At 31.4% G+C, this 15,636-nt stretch overlaps 2 protein-coding genes across 2 annotated transcripts in view; one reads left to right on the plus strand and one right to left on the minus strand.

Annotated features, from left to right (window-relative positions):
• The first annotated feature begins 5,728 nt into the window (after positions 1–5,728).
• On the plus strand, positions 5,729–6,973 carry LOC108753779 (calmodulin-like protein 4). Its single transcript, XM_018495669.1, has 5 exons — positions 5,729–5,838; positions 6,043–6,073; positions 6,165–6,296; positions 6,526–6,708; positions 6,833–6,973. Exons 1-5 carry the CDS (start codon positions 5,836–5,838, stop codon positions 6,931–6,933), a joined length of 450 nt encoding a protein of 149 aa, XP_018351171.1. The 5' UTR covers positions 5,729–5,835; the 3' UTR covers positions 6,934–6,973.
• A 1,045-nt stretch (positions 6,974–8,018) lies between these two features.
• LOC108753778 (neuronal acetylcholine receptor subunit alpha-7-like) overlaps positions 8,019–15,636 on the minus strand; it is a 22,610-nt gene continuing 14,992 nt past the window's right edge. The window contains exons 5-9 of the mRNA XM_018495668.1: positions 14,781–14,997; positions 11,705–11,839; positions 9,847–10,025; positions 9,051–9,183; positions 8,019–8,370 (exon numbers count right to left, since the gene is read on the minus strand). Coding sequence (XP_018351170.1) covers positions 8,120–8,370; positions 9,051–9,183; positions 9,847–10,025; positions 11,705–11,839; positions 14,781–14,997 — 915 coding nt within the window. The 3' untranslated portion in view covers positions 8,019–8,119. The remainder of the gene's footprint in view (positions 8,371–9,050; positions 9,184–9,846; positions 10,026–11,704; positions 11,840–14,780; positions 14,998–15,636) is intronic.

Genomic DNA, 15,636 nt, shown 5'->3' on the forward strand with positions numbered 1-15,636 from the left:
AATATTTAGAGAAAAAAAGGAGATATAAAGGGAGGGGGGAAATCATGATCTGCCCTTATGGCCCCCTTATGCCTCCCCCCGTGGATCCGTAGGAGTGGAGCAACGGGGTAGGACGAGAGACGTGCGCGCGCTAACGTGTCGTCCTTTCGCGAACTTCCTCCTCCTCGCATCCTTTACACCCGATATTCCGCTTCTCTCTCGCTCAATTCCCCTCTCCCTCTCCCTCTCTCTTTCTCTCTCACTCTCCCTCTCCCTTAACCGCCATTTCCGTCTACCCCATAGATCTACATCTATTTTGAACCGCTGCCGTCTTCCGCCTCCTTTCTGTCGCGCTATATATTTTCGTATCTGTCGTTCGGTATATTGCTTCTACCCTCGTATAACCGAAACGCGCGACGAGTGCGCGACGACCATTCTTACGAAAGGAGAAAGGAACGATCTATCAATGAAACAAAAGGAAACGCGACGAAAGCGACGAGGACGATGACAAAAGGGCGGCGGCGACAAGCATCGAAGGGAGGAAAGAGGTGGGGGGGGGGTAGTGAACGTTTGGAATCCTTCCTCTCACCCTGCCGCGTAGTCGACGGCGCGAAACCATTACCCCGGGAATGTTGCGCCATGGATTAGTTTGATTATCGACATGCGGCGGCGCCGAGGCCGCGAGCAATTTAATTATGGAAACGGTATGCTGCAAAGGACGAGCCCGCGATATCCAATTAGTTTCCACGGGTTTGCTCTCTGCCGAGTCTGTGCGCTCTCTCGGCTCTCGCCGCGGCTCTTAACGATTGCTAACCCCCGAGAGAAACGCTAACTGAACGTAACTATCGAGCTTAGACGCTGCTGACTGCCGCGACGATCTTATTTATTTACAGGATGACGCAGCGATTGCATTTTTCATGGAGGATCGACGCGGATTTTGCGGTTGTTACTTTAACCATTAATCGATAAGATTAATATTAATCATTTGATTACAGACACGTGTCTAATAATAAAAGTTGATAAATTACGGTGTCAAGTTAATATTGACAGTAATAATTACTCCGTACTAATCGTATGGAAAATTGAATCTCGTTGAAATGACTTAGTTTTCGCATATAAAGTAGAGAACAAAAAAATGTCATAGATATAAGGATCAATAATTGACAGGTTTTTAGCTATATTAAAGGTGTTCTGTGAGCACAAGTTTTACATCTTTAATAGCTAAACACTATACCTAAAAAAACTATTCATTATTGAGCCTTCTATCTGTTTTATTCTTTACATATAAGTTATTATATATCATTATATGTTATTATACGTAAAAACTAATTTATTTTTACTAAACTTTAATTTTTCATATAATTAGTTACGGAATTCTTTAACAAAGTGTGAATATATCGTGTAATAATAATAATAGTTTCATGAGAGCGTGGATGACAATAGATTACATGTCTGATGCTAGATAAGAAGATAGATTTGTATATTTAATCATATATTATTCCGCTGATTATTGTTTTATGATTAAAATCTTACATCAAATGTGCTATGTGAGCACAAGTTTTACATCTTTCTCTCTAAATTCTTTAGAGTAAATCTTATTCCACAAAAGTAAAATCTTACTCCAAAGAATTTAGAGAGTCGATATACCATAGCTAAAAAATTATCCATTGTCTATGACATTTTTTATTTCCCACATTACAATAAGCTATACATAAATATGCGACTAATTTCGCCGAAATCCAATTTTCCACATAATTAATATCGGGATTCTTTCAGTACATAATTGTAAACAAAACTGGCGCGAATCTTATCGCCAATTGCCCGTGTTATACTATACATTGAAAATTGAGAATTGCAAATTAAAAATTAGAATTAAAATTAAAAAATTTTAATTTTAAGGACGGTATTCATAATCCGTTCTTATTTTGAGATTGTCTCAAGTAGTATCTTATAAAATGCTAATACAACCCTTTAATTGGGTTATGACATCTTAAGACTGTCCTACAAATATGAGAATATAGAACTGTATTTTCAAATATAAGAATCGACTATGAATACCGGTCTAAATTATTTCGTTCAGTTGCGCAGATATTTAAATCAGAGCGTGTATGATTAGCGTGACATTCAATACGTTGAAATATACAAGGCGAATGGAAACAAAGTAACAGCATTCGCGATCTCGAGCGAAACGTCGAGAGTATTTTAGAGACGCGAGCAATCGTCCGATACTTTACGTTTTCGCTCGCGAAATCGAGTCGCGTCATTAATTCGCAATCGTGTCGCGCGAGCGAAGTCGATATTTTCTCCCCCATCTCTCCTCCTCCTCACGGCCGTCTCTCGTGTTTCCTTTTGACGTCACGGAGTAACGTGAGTAACGTCAAGAGTCATTCCCAGAGACGCGAAAAAATTGTTTCGTCTCCAAGAGGGATCCTCCGTAACAGAGAGGAGAGTAATCGTCGGCATCATAAAAGATGTCGAGATTGATGGCGAAAGGCTTTTTAACGAGACGCGGAGGCGAAGGGCGTTAAATCAATAGCCACCGGCGGGCACACAGCCGTCGGCGTATTCGAAATAAATTCTAATACGTCCGCCGCGCCGGAAGGGAGACGATTACCGGATCATTGTTCCGTTCGGCTATTCTTTTCGGCTATTCTTCACACCGTAAGACTCTTTATCTTCCTTTTTTACCACCACTCCGATAGCGGCCCAATCACATTAGTCGCAATTAGCCTAGAATTTATTCACCGAAAAGTTGCTAACGTCCTCATTTGATTAATCACCCTTTCCTGACCTTATCACCTTGGTGAATTGTTATAGGGATATTCGTTGTCGAGCGAAGGGATGATTATCTATTATAGATGTACACTTTTGTTTATCTTATTGAATTACAGAAATTAGATTGCCTGACGTCCGGCTATTGTATAGAGATAAACTTATTTATGCAATTTTGCACTGAAAAAAGATTAGGTTTACTATAATAAATTTTAATACATATTTCTTTAAATAATACTGAGTAGACATATTATACTTAATACATATTTCTTTGAATAAAACTGAGTAAATAAATATTTACTTAATAAAAAAATAATTAAATCAAATTGATCGTTTTTGTCAAATAAATATACATTTAGTAAATATATTTACCTAGAATTATCCAAATAAATATTTATTAAAATTTAATACTTTTTTCAGCGTAAATAATAAAAATAGTTTTACTATTTCTGATATAAATATTAAAGATATATACAGTGAGTACAAAAAGGGTTCAAGGAAGATAATCATAACAAAAAAGCTTATTTTTTCGAAATACACATTAATTAGTAATTTATTAACAATGACTAAAATAGACTATATTTCTCAAAATTATTTTATTTAAAAAGATGCGCAATAATTAAAGTACATTATCTTAAAAATAAACGGAAATGAAGTATTATTTGGACTCACAAAAATATATTATACGTAATTTCGTAATAATAAATGTGATTCTTTGTATTACTAATATTAAAAATTTTTGTAAAAATATAATTATAAAAATAATACATTGAAATTTAATAATGATTATGAAAAAATAATTATTATGATTCGACAGGTTGAATTTGCTATTAAATGAATGAATCCACGTCATAATATCCCGTTGTTATATAATCGATTCAAAGATAATTAATCGAAAAATAAATTTGAGTTTTATAAATTTTATTTTATCCATCTCATGATTGTAAATTGAATCTATTACTCTTCATATCGAATACATCAATATAATTACGCTTTCCAGCCAAAGTGAGCTTTTTAGAATTCAGGACGGAACTTATAATTTCACGTGCTGTGTAATACTTACAAATTTGTTAAGTCAAATCAAGAACTTATAAATTCAGAACGAACACGTACGAGTATATGAAATGTTAAATACATACGTATATGAAATATTAAAATATACAGATGTATAAAAATACGTGATGTATCAGATAAAAAATGTCATTCCATCGAAAATTTAATATAAAATTGTAGGTCGTCTAAAGCGAGTTTAATTTTGTCTAGATATGAAAAAAACTGTTCGTTTTCTTTAATTTATAACGAATATTTTAAAATCAGTTACTTTTAAAACTTTTATCAGTACAGTGTATTAAATTTATGTATAATTAAATGATTTTCTTAAAAGTCAAAACAGGATTATATGCATACTCATAAAATATATGTATAAATATCTACATCTATCACACATACATACGCACGCACACATCTATGTAAACAATCTACAGATATATCTTATGTTCTTTTTATGTTACATCGAATTGTACTGAAACTTCTATCTCAATTATACAGAATATTCCAAAATTTGCAATTCAAAATATTATTAGCCAAAATGTTCTCAAAAAAATTAAGTAAAAATGTTAGTTAACAATTTTTATTTTAAAATAATGACTTTTTTAGATAATGGAGACTTAAATATAGCCAATCACAAACTATGTTTAGATAATCATCTGTCTATGTGAGTGATTCGTGCGGCAGTAATTAATGAGCGTACACTTTAGCACTCATCAATATACTCGGTGTCTTCCATTTAATAATAAAGTCGATACAAATATTATTCTGTCTTCGTTATTCATGGAATACAAAGAACGATAGAATATGTGTCGACTTATATCACTATAAATGAAGGGAACTCATTCACGAGAGATTATCTAATCATAGTTTGTAATTGGCCGCATTTAAACCCTTATTTCAGAAATTATGGCTTAAAATAAAAGTTTACGAACAGTTTTTTTAAAATGTAATAAATTTTTTGAAAATGTTCTCGCTACATTATTCTGAGTCGCGAATTTTAGGACATTGTATATTTTTCTTTACCAATATTATAAAGTCAAATATATTATATTACAATCACAAAACTTGATTACTTCTTTCTGTATTATATTATCCAATTTATAATAATTTACATATTTTGCATTAATTGTGTTATCTACATGATGAATTTTTGTAAATCAACGTAAACAATACATAAATATTCCATTTAAATGTAATCTTGGAATATACAGCATCAATTTTGAGCCAAAATATGAAGATGTAAATAAAAATTGTAGGAAAATCGGAACGCGAATAGACGGCAATTATGAGATTAATTTTATTAGAATACACAAAAGAAAATATATTTGGTGTGATTTCATGATATTTGATCTTTCAGTAGTGCCTGGTAGTGGGTATAACTTATTCGATTATTTATTTTACTTTTTATGCTACAACTTTTTTATTAATAGATAAAGATATATTTATTCGTTACTATATATATTATTATATTCCTTAATATTGCATTTGGATTTTTAAAATAATGTTATAAATATGTATGTTCATTTTTACGCGATATTTTTACACAATACCCTGCAGTGTGTATTGTGTATGTGGCAAAGCGCATAGCAGGTACAAAGCGTATAGTGGCATCAAAGGGTTAATTATTTTGCCCTAATATATTCCTGAATTATCATTTCGATCAAACCATTTTCCTTTGAGCATCTTTTCTTCTCAAAAAAGTCAACTTTCTACTCGTCAAAAGTGCTCGATTTGAATTTATCAAAGATCGCTTCTACAGAAATCCGCGTTTGAAAGTTTCTGCGGACTTTCGTTAAAAAGTCATGCATTCTAAAATTGTGTTTCGACGACAGCTAGGAACATTGACCTTCCTTTGCACAGGTTGCGCAATCAGGATTTCTAGTACAATCTCCCGACGAACGATGTCGCTCTGTTACAAGCAGGGAGAACAAGTGAGGTTACGTTCGCATAAAACACCTGTTGTGTCAAAATCAACAAAATCGCGTTAAAATCCGACACTCAACAGAGACACGATCTGTGTGAATCTAATCAAACATGGTAATCCCAATACATATTATAATTTCGTCAACAATTCTGAGGTCTATTTAGAATGTAATTTCTCGATTCTCTGGAACTTGATCTACTTTCGTCATGTTTCTCGTACGGTTTTATTTGTTTAGCTTTTTCCTTTGCACAACCAAGTTTACTTAATATGCGTTCTGTTTTACTCTTCGTGTCTCATCCGGTATGTAATTGTTGCAGGCGCGTTATTTCAGAGAAGAGGATATAGATGGTACGTTTAAAATCGTTTTGCGAAATTACCATTGCCTATCGTACAGCTGAAATAAATCGAACAAGCTGATTTGAAATTATTACTTTTGCAGAGTTCCGAGAATGTTTCTACCTGTTTGCCCGAAGCGGTCAGATTCGCACGCTTGACGAGCTTACTATAATTATGAGATCTTTGGGACTGAGTCCGACCATTGCAGAATTGAACAAGTACATGAAGGATAAAGGTAATCCATAGGCTACAATATTCAATACAAGCTTTTGCCATTCTCTAAATTCTTTAGAGTGGAATCTTATTCTAAAGAGTGAAAATTGAACCACTCTTGAATAACAGTGGCTCAATTTTGAATCTTTAAGAGTACAATTTCATTTTTTAAAGTGAGATTCACTCTAAAAGTTTTAAAGATCAGAGAAACTTTGTACAAGGAAAATAAAAATATTTTATGTTGATTCTAGGTGGAAAAATGTCCTTTGCCGATTTCCTGGAGGTAATGCATCTTCAGACTCGTGCGGAGGATCTACCGAAAGAAGTGATTAAAGCTTTTCAAGCTGCTGATACCTCTCGCAGTGGCACTATTCCAGCACGACAGTTGGCACATATGTTGCTTCATTGGGGCGAACAATTGAGTAGTAAAGAAGGTAATAAAGCAATAAATAATTAATCACATATTTTGCTTCACTCAAAAGAAAAATTGAATAGCAAAGAAGGTAAAACAATAATTAATCATAGATTTTGTATTTGGTATGTTATCGTTTATTGCAGTGGAACAAATCTTCCGTGAGGCCAATGTGTCTCTGAACGGACACGTGAAATATGAAGACTTTGTAAAAATAGCTTGTGCACCTGTACCTGATTATTATTAAAGATTCTTAATATATTTATTATGTACTAATATATTTTATAGATTTTTATTAGATGCACGAAATAGATAAATACTTTTACATAAATAAGAAAAAATCAATTTAAAAGTACTTAATAATTTAAAAATGTGGTTGCGGGACTTCATTTGTTAAATAAATAAAATCTATTTCATTATTTATTCCTACTATGTCTTAAATTATACTTTCACTCCCTGTTTTAGTACATCTCAATATTGATAATACATTTACCGTTTTATTATTAGATAATGTATTCTCATCCATAAAGAATTTCTAAATCTAAATATTGATATTTATCGATAAACACATGTTTAACACACTAATGAGTTTTTACGAATTCACTACTTCGATAGATTTACGTATACTGTGATAAATTCGATACAGATATATTTACAATTTCAACTATTCGAAATTATTCTTCATTCGTTCGATATAAAAAAGGAAACGTTGAAAGAATAGAGGCGAATTTAAGTTATAATTTGAGATACGTGAATTTTTAAGAAACTATTAATGTTTATTTAAAAAGAAAGAAATTAATGTGTTGTCGAAATTAATAAATAGCGGTTTTTTGTATCCTAAATTCACCTCTGTTCGAAAAATAGATGCTTCGTTTTCTAAACATGTCACATTTATCTAAAATTACACGATATTTCATTCAAGAAACATATGAAGCAACTGGACTTATGTTAAAATGATTTTTCTTTTAATAATATCAGCAAATGAAATAGAGCTTCCCACTTTAGTTTTTAAAAATTCACTTTTTGCATGAGTTAACACATATTTTGTTATAAAACAAATAACGAAAAAATATGTATTTATTCGTCATATCAATGAGCCTGTTAAATTTAATTTTTTTTAGTATATAGAAAGAATCTTGCTGGAAGATCTAAAATTTTACTGGATACGAATCTGAAAATAATTTTGTTGGATCGTCAAGTAATCATGTTGGAAATTAAAAAATGATGACCAATGCTGCAAAAAGTGTATTTTAACAATCAGTTTGAATTTCCAATAAAATTATTTTCAGATCTGTATTCCGTAAAGCTTTTTAGTAAAATCGTTCTTCCTATTATATTATAAACAAAATTATCTGGAGCAAAAATCATCGGTGATTCTCGAAAAGCGTTTTTCGCCAACCATCGAACGGTTAGTCGAACCGGTAGTCCAAGGATTAGCCATCTTTGGACACATCCGGAGTCGGGGGCGAACCACATAAAATCACCGCCGTGCTGACGATCGTCGTAAGCAAGAAAACGCACAATAGAACACGATCACTGACTAAGGCGACCTGTTTCCAATCTAACTCTGTCCTTTCCCGACGATCCTGCTCGACCAGGCGCCGCTCGTTCCTCTCGATGGTCGCGTGCACTCTTCCCAGGACTCGGGACCAATGCGCCTCAAGGCCGCCTTCTTTTCCGAGATCTATGCGATCGTTCGACAGGATTCATAATATATATTGATCATACGGCACAAATAAACTGGCTAAAAAAAACTAGATCAGACCAAACTAGACGGACAGACTATTAAAGTATAATCAGAAACGACAGGATGTATTTGAAACAAGAAATATATCAGATCGTTACGCTTGATTGCAAATGAAAGTAAATATTTCGTAATCAAGTTACACATTGCACAAAAGCGATATGATTATTTTAGAAAAACATATTTCAGTTTTTGTGAAATTTTTGTAATTTTTTGAGTTACAACGAATTTATAAAAATATAGAAAATAAAAAAGTTAAGTTGTATAAAATTGCAATTCTAAAATAATGGTTTTATGAGAAAGAATGGAAACTTATTTTATATTCTAGAAGAAAATTTACTTTTATACAATTCTTATTATATAAATATATAATATATAAACATATATAAAAACTTATAATATATAAACACATGAAGATAAATTAATAAATACACTTAAAGATAAATAATATAAATATATGTTTGAGAATTTAATAATAAATAACATTAAATATTTAAAAAAAAAACCAAAGTTATGAGAACTAAAAAAAAGCTAAGCGACTTTTTCAATCATGTAACTTCGTGTCTTTTAATATGTCACTGACATTTTAATAAATTTAGTTGTCTTTATCACAGACTCACCTAAACTGGGACTAGAACTGTTACTATCGTCTTTCCTCGATACATATTTGGCAGATACGTGCTGTTCCGACAGTTCAGGTTTACAGTGCAGCGGACAATTGTTCTTTCTTCTCGGGAATTGTTCCGTTGGCTCCTGCTGATATAACAAATCACTGTGATACCATATTGATGATTGCGCTGTAACTTTTCTATAGAACGGAGTAATAGCGGGCTCGTGTTTAGAAATTGTATCAACCGCGAAACTTTCTCTTGATGAAACCCAATATGTTATTCGTTTACGCTCAGAATCAGCTACAGACGTTCGTATAGTCAAAAAACATTCGGAGACAAAGTTTATATCTCTCTCGATCTATTTTTCGTATTTTTTTATTAATAATTAAAATCTCATACATATTTCATCATATTGTTCATAATTTACATTTTAAATGTTCTCTTTCGCTTATAAATTTCTTATATGTCTTTTAATCGATTATATATATACTTTTCAATTCTTTTATACTATACATCTATTCTTTTATTCTTTTATACAATATTGAAAGTACCATCCTCCGTTATATCGTTTTACTTATGTATGCTGGAACGAACGGCTGACGCCGACCTTGTTTACGCTATTATCCGCAGGAAACTGTACGATTCTCAGAATTATTAATCTGATCGATCTGAATCAGAATCGCGCGTACAACGGAATATTGGCCCAATTTTATTATATTCAAATAGGAAATTGGATGGTGGTTTGCAAAATGCTCCGCATTACAAGAAACAATGTATGCATGTGCATTACGTGCATCCGTTTTACCGATCTATTCTCCTCTTGGAAATTCAGAAATACTATCCTGGCTAATTTGTCTAAGACCAGCGATCTCACGATACTCGGTACGCGGATGCCCCGTACACCACGGTGATGCAAATTCAACGTCACGACCGCTAGACCGGATGCGAACGACACCAGACAAATGCTGACGCCATAGTAAAGACCTGAAAGCATCAAAAGGAAAAGTAGTACGGATAGATAGAATAGTAATGAAGAAACTGAGCAAAGGTAAAAAATTTGAACGAATCCAAATTAAATAATTATTCAGATTCAAAATGGTAAAAACCACTCGCAAAACGTTTCAAACTTAACTTACAATCAGTCCTTTTCAACCGTAAAAAATTACAAATTTAAATCATGTAAAAACTTTAAGTAATGTTTTCACGGCTCAAAAGGAGGACTAATAAGTTAAATTTGAACCGTTTCATGAGTGTTTTTTGTCCATTTTAATATAAGTAAAATTCTATTAATACTCTTTTATAATAATTTGGACTCTTTTAAATTTATTAGTTTCATTTAATTTCTTCATTGTTTTTGACATCAGCCCCTTAATTGACAAGCTTAATTGGCAAAATTAAATCCAAAATTAGGAAAAATGCATTTATTATAAAAGTAGAAAGTATTAAGAATGTTTGTTTTATCTATCAATTTAATTTACTTTTATTTTGTTTTTATGTATTTCATAAAAAATAAAAATCAATTTTACATTATAAATAAAGTAACTGTAAAAAAAACTGGAAAAGTTAGACTTAAGTCTAACTTTTTTTACGATCATTTTATTTATAATGTAAAATTGATTTTTATTTTTTATAAAAACAAAATAAAAGTAAATAAAAATGATACATAAAACAAATATTTTTATACATTTTGCTTCTATAACACAAATGCATTTGTTCTAATTTTAAACTTATGCCACTTGTCAAGTAAGGATCAACTCATATAGCGAGTGAATGTTGTGTGTGTGTGTGATTTAATTTAAAATAAATTTATTTCTCTTTTAAATCCGTTTTTAAAAGATACAAAAACAATTCAAAGAATTTTTATAAAATATGAAATATTCATCTCTCTTATAAAATATTGAATTAAACACATATTTAAAATATATAAATATATTTAAATTAAATACAACAGACAGAATTAAAAGAATCAGATAAAATATTGTTATTTTTATTTGAAGAAATTTGCTGAATAATGATGCACTCGTTGTATCTTGTTAAAAAAATTGTCTACCACACAAACCGTTGTGTGTGTCTAACCATTAAACAAAATTCTTTCTCCACTTGAGTAACGATTCCGAACTATTTTTATTTGGTTTTCTCGCTGTTCTTTGAGCACACTCCTTCGGGATCCTTCTTTGAAGACTACATTAGCAGAAATGAGACGCTATTCAATCTTGCAGAGACGGCTAACCGCGTCTGAAGGAAATCCCAGGTGCACTTTCCCGCAGGTTTTTTAATGAGTAACGAGCAACTATAACCCTGGTTCTACATTACTTTAGTCTTACATTAGTCGCTTTCAAGTCAATTTCAAGCTTATTACGTCAGCCAATTTAAAATGTTAATTTTAAAATTAACTAACATAAAAGCAGGATAATGTGAACCGTTTCGGTAAAATCACGATAACGTTTTGCGTCGAACCATTCAAAATTAACAAAATCGAGTGATTTTAAAATTCGAAAATATGATTCCGAAAAAATATTTGTCATAATTCAACCAAATATGTATAATGACAGCATAGAAAAAAATTGATGGATCATAAATTTTGAAAATATCTTGGATATATAGAAATGTTTTCGAATTTTAAATTAAAGTTTTTAATCAGAAATGACTAACAAAGTACTCACTTATCAGTGGTGTCTTCTCCGTGGGCGGCAAAGTTTCGCGAATGGTCATCAGGAACACTGTCATAGACAGAAGGGCCGAGATGCCGAGGGTGACTTTCTCCCCCGACTCGGAGGGCACGTAGAACACCAGCAGGGCTGGAGAGCAAACAAGAATAGCGTTCGCGAAAGTTTCACCCTTATCGCGAAATATTGAATCCGAGATATTCCACGAGACTTCGATTTGAAGTCTCGTGACAAACTCAAAAGTTTGTGGATCGAGAATGGAGTAACCTGCAGAACTGCAGGAAAAAAACGATAAAAAAAGGTGAGGTAGTTGCTCAGGTTGCTTCTTTCTCGTTCGATAAATTTAAATTTTATTAAGTTTTCCACATCTTTTGTTCTCATTAAACATTATTATATTTAACATCATTATATTTATCAATAACTAAATTCCTTATTGATTGATATCACGATAATTTTATGCTTTATAGAATACTTATCAGTTTTCCATAATTTTTATTTGAGGTATTTATAATCGATTCTTATTTTAAGACCGTCCTAAATAAAGTAAGATGCTAATATAATATATAATATATAATTCTCTCTGATAGGTCCATAACATCTTAAAACTGTACTTAAAACGATCCTAAATATAAAAACCAATTACGAATTATACCAGTCTTAATCTTGCGAAAAATATTAGTAAATATTCGTACAAATGGGAAATGAATTTAAATTTTGTCAATTTTTTACTATTGTTGTGTAAAATAATTTACAAATTCTTTTGACCAAATAAAATCATAAATATTTCCCGATAATTCATAGTTGTCCTTTTTTAACTGTTCTATAACCATCAATTTTATCATCGGAAAACCATTGCGTTGTCCCATTTGTCCGACAGTCTTGATTGCCCTACTGGGTCTTATATTCTGTTATTTCAATATTGTCTGTTTTATCTATCTATTTCTATATATACCTTATACGTTAATTTCTTTACTCTCTAAACTTCCACTGGCAACATAAATTTTAATTCCTCCATCAGAGAGTAATAGGGACCTTCAAGAAACAAAGTAAATTTTTTATTGTTTTTCAGATTATAAAAGTCTAAAAAAATTCTAGTATACTTTTCAAAACTTTAACGAGTTTTTATCATTATAGAAGCCAGATTATTTCATCTACATATTTAAATTTATCTATCAAGATTTACAATAAAAAAGTAGATCGTGCTATTGTTAGAAGGACTTTTATTATGTCCTACTTTACACTTTTTTTTTGTCTATAAAATTCATTTTTTACTTGATAGGTAATTGCTGTTCTATTAGTTTGGCGCTAATATCTAACAAGTTCTCGGAAAATTTCTTTCATTATCGATAAATGGCAGCAGAAATGTAATGAAATGCTTCGGTTTATGCCGTCGTTTCCTTAAAGGCGATCACTTAATTTGTTTTTCCCCCTACAAATCCTAACGCTATTAGACCCAATCGCAAATATTATTTTTCGAATTCTCATCTTCCCCTCTTTTGCATAATATTACATAGTATTCGAAGATCATTTTTTCTACGTTTTTACAAAGAATTAATAAAGAACTTTAGAAATTTAGTAATTACGTTTTTTTTGTTTTACTGTCTACATTATAATATTTTTATGAGAAATATGTTTTTTTTTTCTTAATTGCATTAGTGCGGTATTAGAATATATATAGAATAATTAAAAGTAAATATTTTAGATAAGAAAGTGTATTAAGCTAAAACATTTTTTTTCTTATCAAAAAATAAATATAAAAATAATTTTGCTTTAATTCTAATTTAAACAATAATTACAAAAATATTTAATGTAAAAAATTTATAGCAAGCAATTAATTCTTTAGATTCTTTATAGAAATTTAATTAACTTTGAACTTGTCAAGTAATCTGTTTTCAAAATATTCTTGACATATTTTTATTTAAATGTATATTTTTATTAAAATTCCGAATTTCTTTCGAATATGTATATAAAAACGATGATCGTGCATCTTGATTTTTTTATCAAGCAATAATAAATTTTCAGCTAGAAATGATCGGCTGAATCGATATCGATTGACTAGTTACTATATTAGTGCTATCGACATCGATCGACGTCGATTCAACTATTTCTAGCGGAGTTTTAACATGTAATTTGATTACTCGCGTAGTTATTGATAAAGATATCGTTTTTTCCGCCGAGATTATGAAAACTATTACGGAAATTCATAAGATTCGCGTTTCGTGCTAGTAGGGGCAATCTCAATTTTCTCAAAAAAGCAGGTCGTACGAAGAGTGCGGAAAGATCGGAAGAGAGAGCGTACTTAATCTCTTATATGACTTCTCATGCGGTCTACCACTTTATAGTTTCAGGATTTATTTATAAAATTTACTTCATAACTAATGATAAGACCTCTTATTTCCTTTATTAATAAACAAGGTCCTCGAAATTTACATTACATTATACCGCATATCATTAATTCACAATCTGTGAAACTTCACTAATGAGATTCAACCTAACAATAAATGTCTTAAAAAGTTGCGGTCTTTTTTTTTTTGAAAAGATATTTTTAAAGAAAAGTAGTATTTTATTTTATTCATTCTTTGCTGAATATGATGCGATGTAAAAATCGATAAATGATCGCGTTATATTGTTTACAAAAAAGTTTCGTATTTTCAGAATAAATAAAACAGACTCTGAAGAGAGAGAGAGAGAGAGAGAGAGAGAAAGAGAAGAGGTAAATCATAGGTATAATAAAGATTTTTTTATTATATGACTTATTTCTTCGGGGCCTTTTTTTTGTTCTCATATTATTTTTAGAATAAAGTTGCTAATAATGCAATTATTAATTATTCCAATTCTTTTTCTTAAATATATTTTCAATGTAAGATATAAAATAAGATATAACACCATTAATTGTAATATTAGAACTTTCTAAATCAGGAATTATAGTAACAGTATTTTGAATACATACAAGTACCGAAAAACAATTACTATGCCCTTTGATATACGAACATTAGTCGATCTACTGCAGGTCACTAACTTGGGCATTCCGCGCTGTTTCGCTCAGGTATGAGCATTTATGTAGTCCACTTACCAACGCCATTGATTAGTATGCAGGGCAGAATCAGGTTGAAGACGTAGAACATCGGACGTCGTCGTAAGCGAATTTCGTAAGTGATGTCGGGGTATGGTTCCTCGCAACAGGAATAATACTCGACGTTTCTGCGAGCGGTGAAGTCCAGGAGATGGAACTCGCCGTTCGCCTGATAATTGCTCACGTCCCCCTGTTCGCTCTGTCTCTCCAGCTCGAGCTGATGTTCGCAAAATTTCCTCATAAATTACGCAAGACACTGTGACAATCGACGGCGCAAATCGCCGTCGTTTGTCTATAAAAACTAGTTCTACATTAATCGCAAGCTTGTACGACAGTTAGAAATTCTCAAATAAAAGATTGGACGTTTAAACAACTTTTGATTGATCCGTCATATTTTTCAGGATCTGCTTAAGATAAAATGAGATAGATGCATAAGATTAACAGAATTGGTAAAAGATGTTTTTTTTTTTTTTTTAAACAAAACGTCGTGTCTTTTTTTAAACATGTTTTTAATACACGCTTTAAATAGTATTATAAAAAACCATATTTAAAATATATTAAAAATATTGAGCATGTTTTAAACAATGAAAAACATGATTTTTACCAATCTGATAAGATGGGATAAAATGCTAGGACATCTTATTCCATTTTATATAAGCAGGTTCTGAAAAATATAGTGGAACGAACGTATGGTGTTCAATATCTCTTGTGAGATCTCTAGTTTAAAAATTGACGCTTCACAGATTGAACTGTCGCGACAAACTTGTGATTAATGTAGAACCAGCTTTAAAATGGGGAATTTTGCGAATGATAAAAGATATCAACCAAAAGCAGATTTTTGTTGTTTATCGAACAT

This window comes from Trachymyrmex septentrionalis, unplaced genomic scaffold, assembly GCF_001594115.1.
Source record: "Trachymyrmex septentrionalis isolate Tsep2-gDNA-1 unplaced genomic scaffold, Tsep1.0 scaffold71, whole genome shotgun sequence".
Lineage (NCBI taxonomy): Eukaryota > Metazoa > Arthropoda > Insecta > Hymenoptera > Formicidae > Trachymyrmex > Trachymyrmex septentrionalis.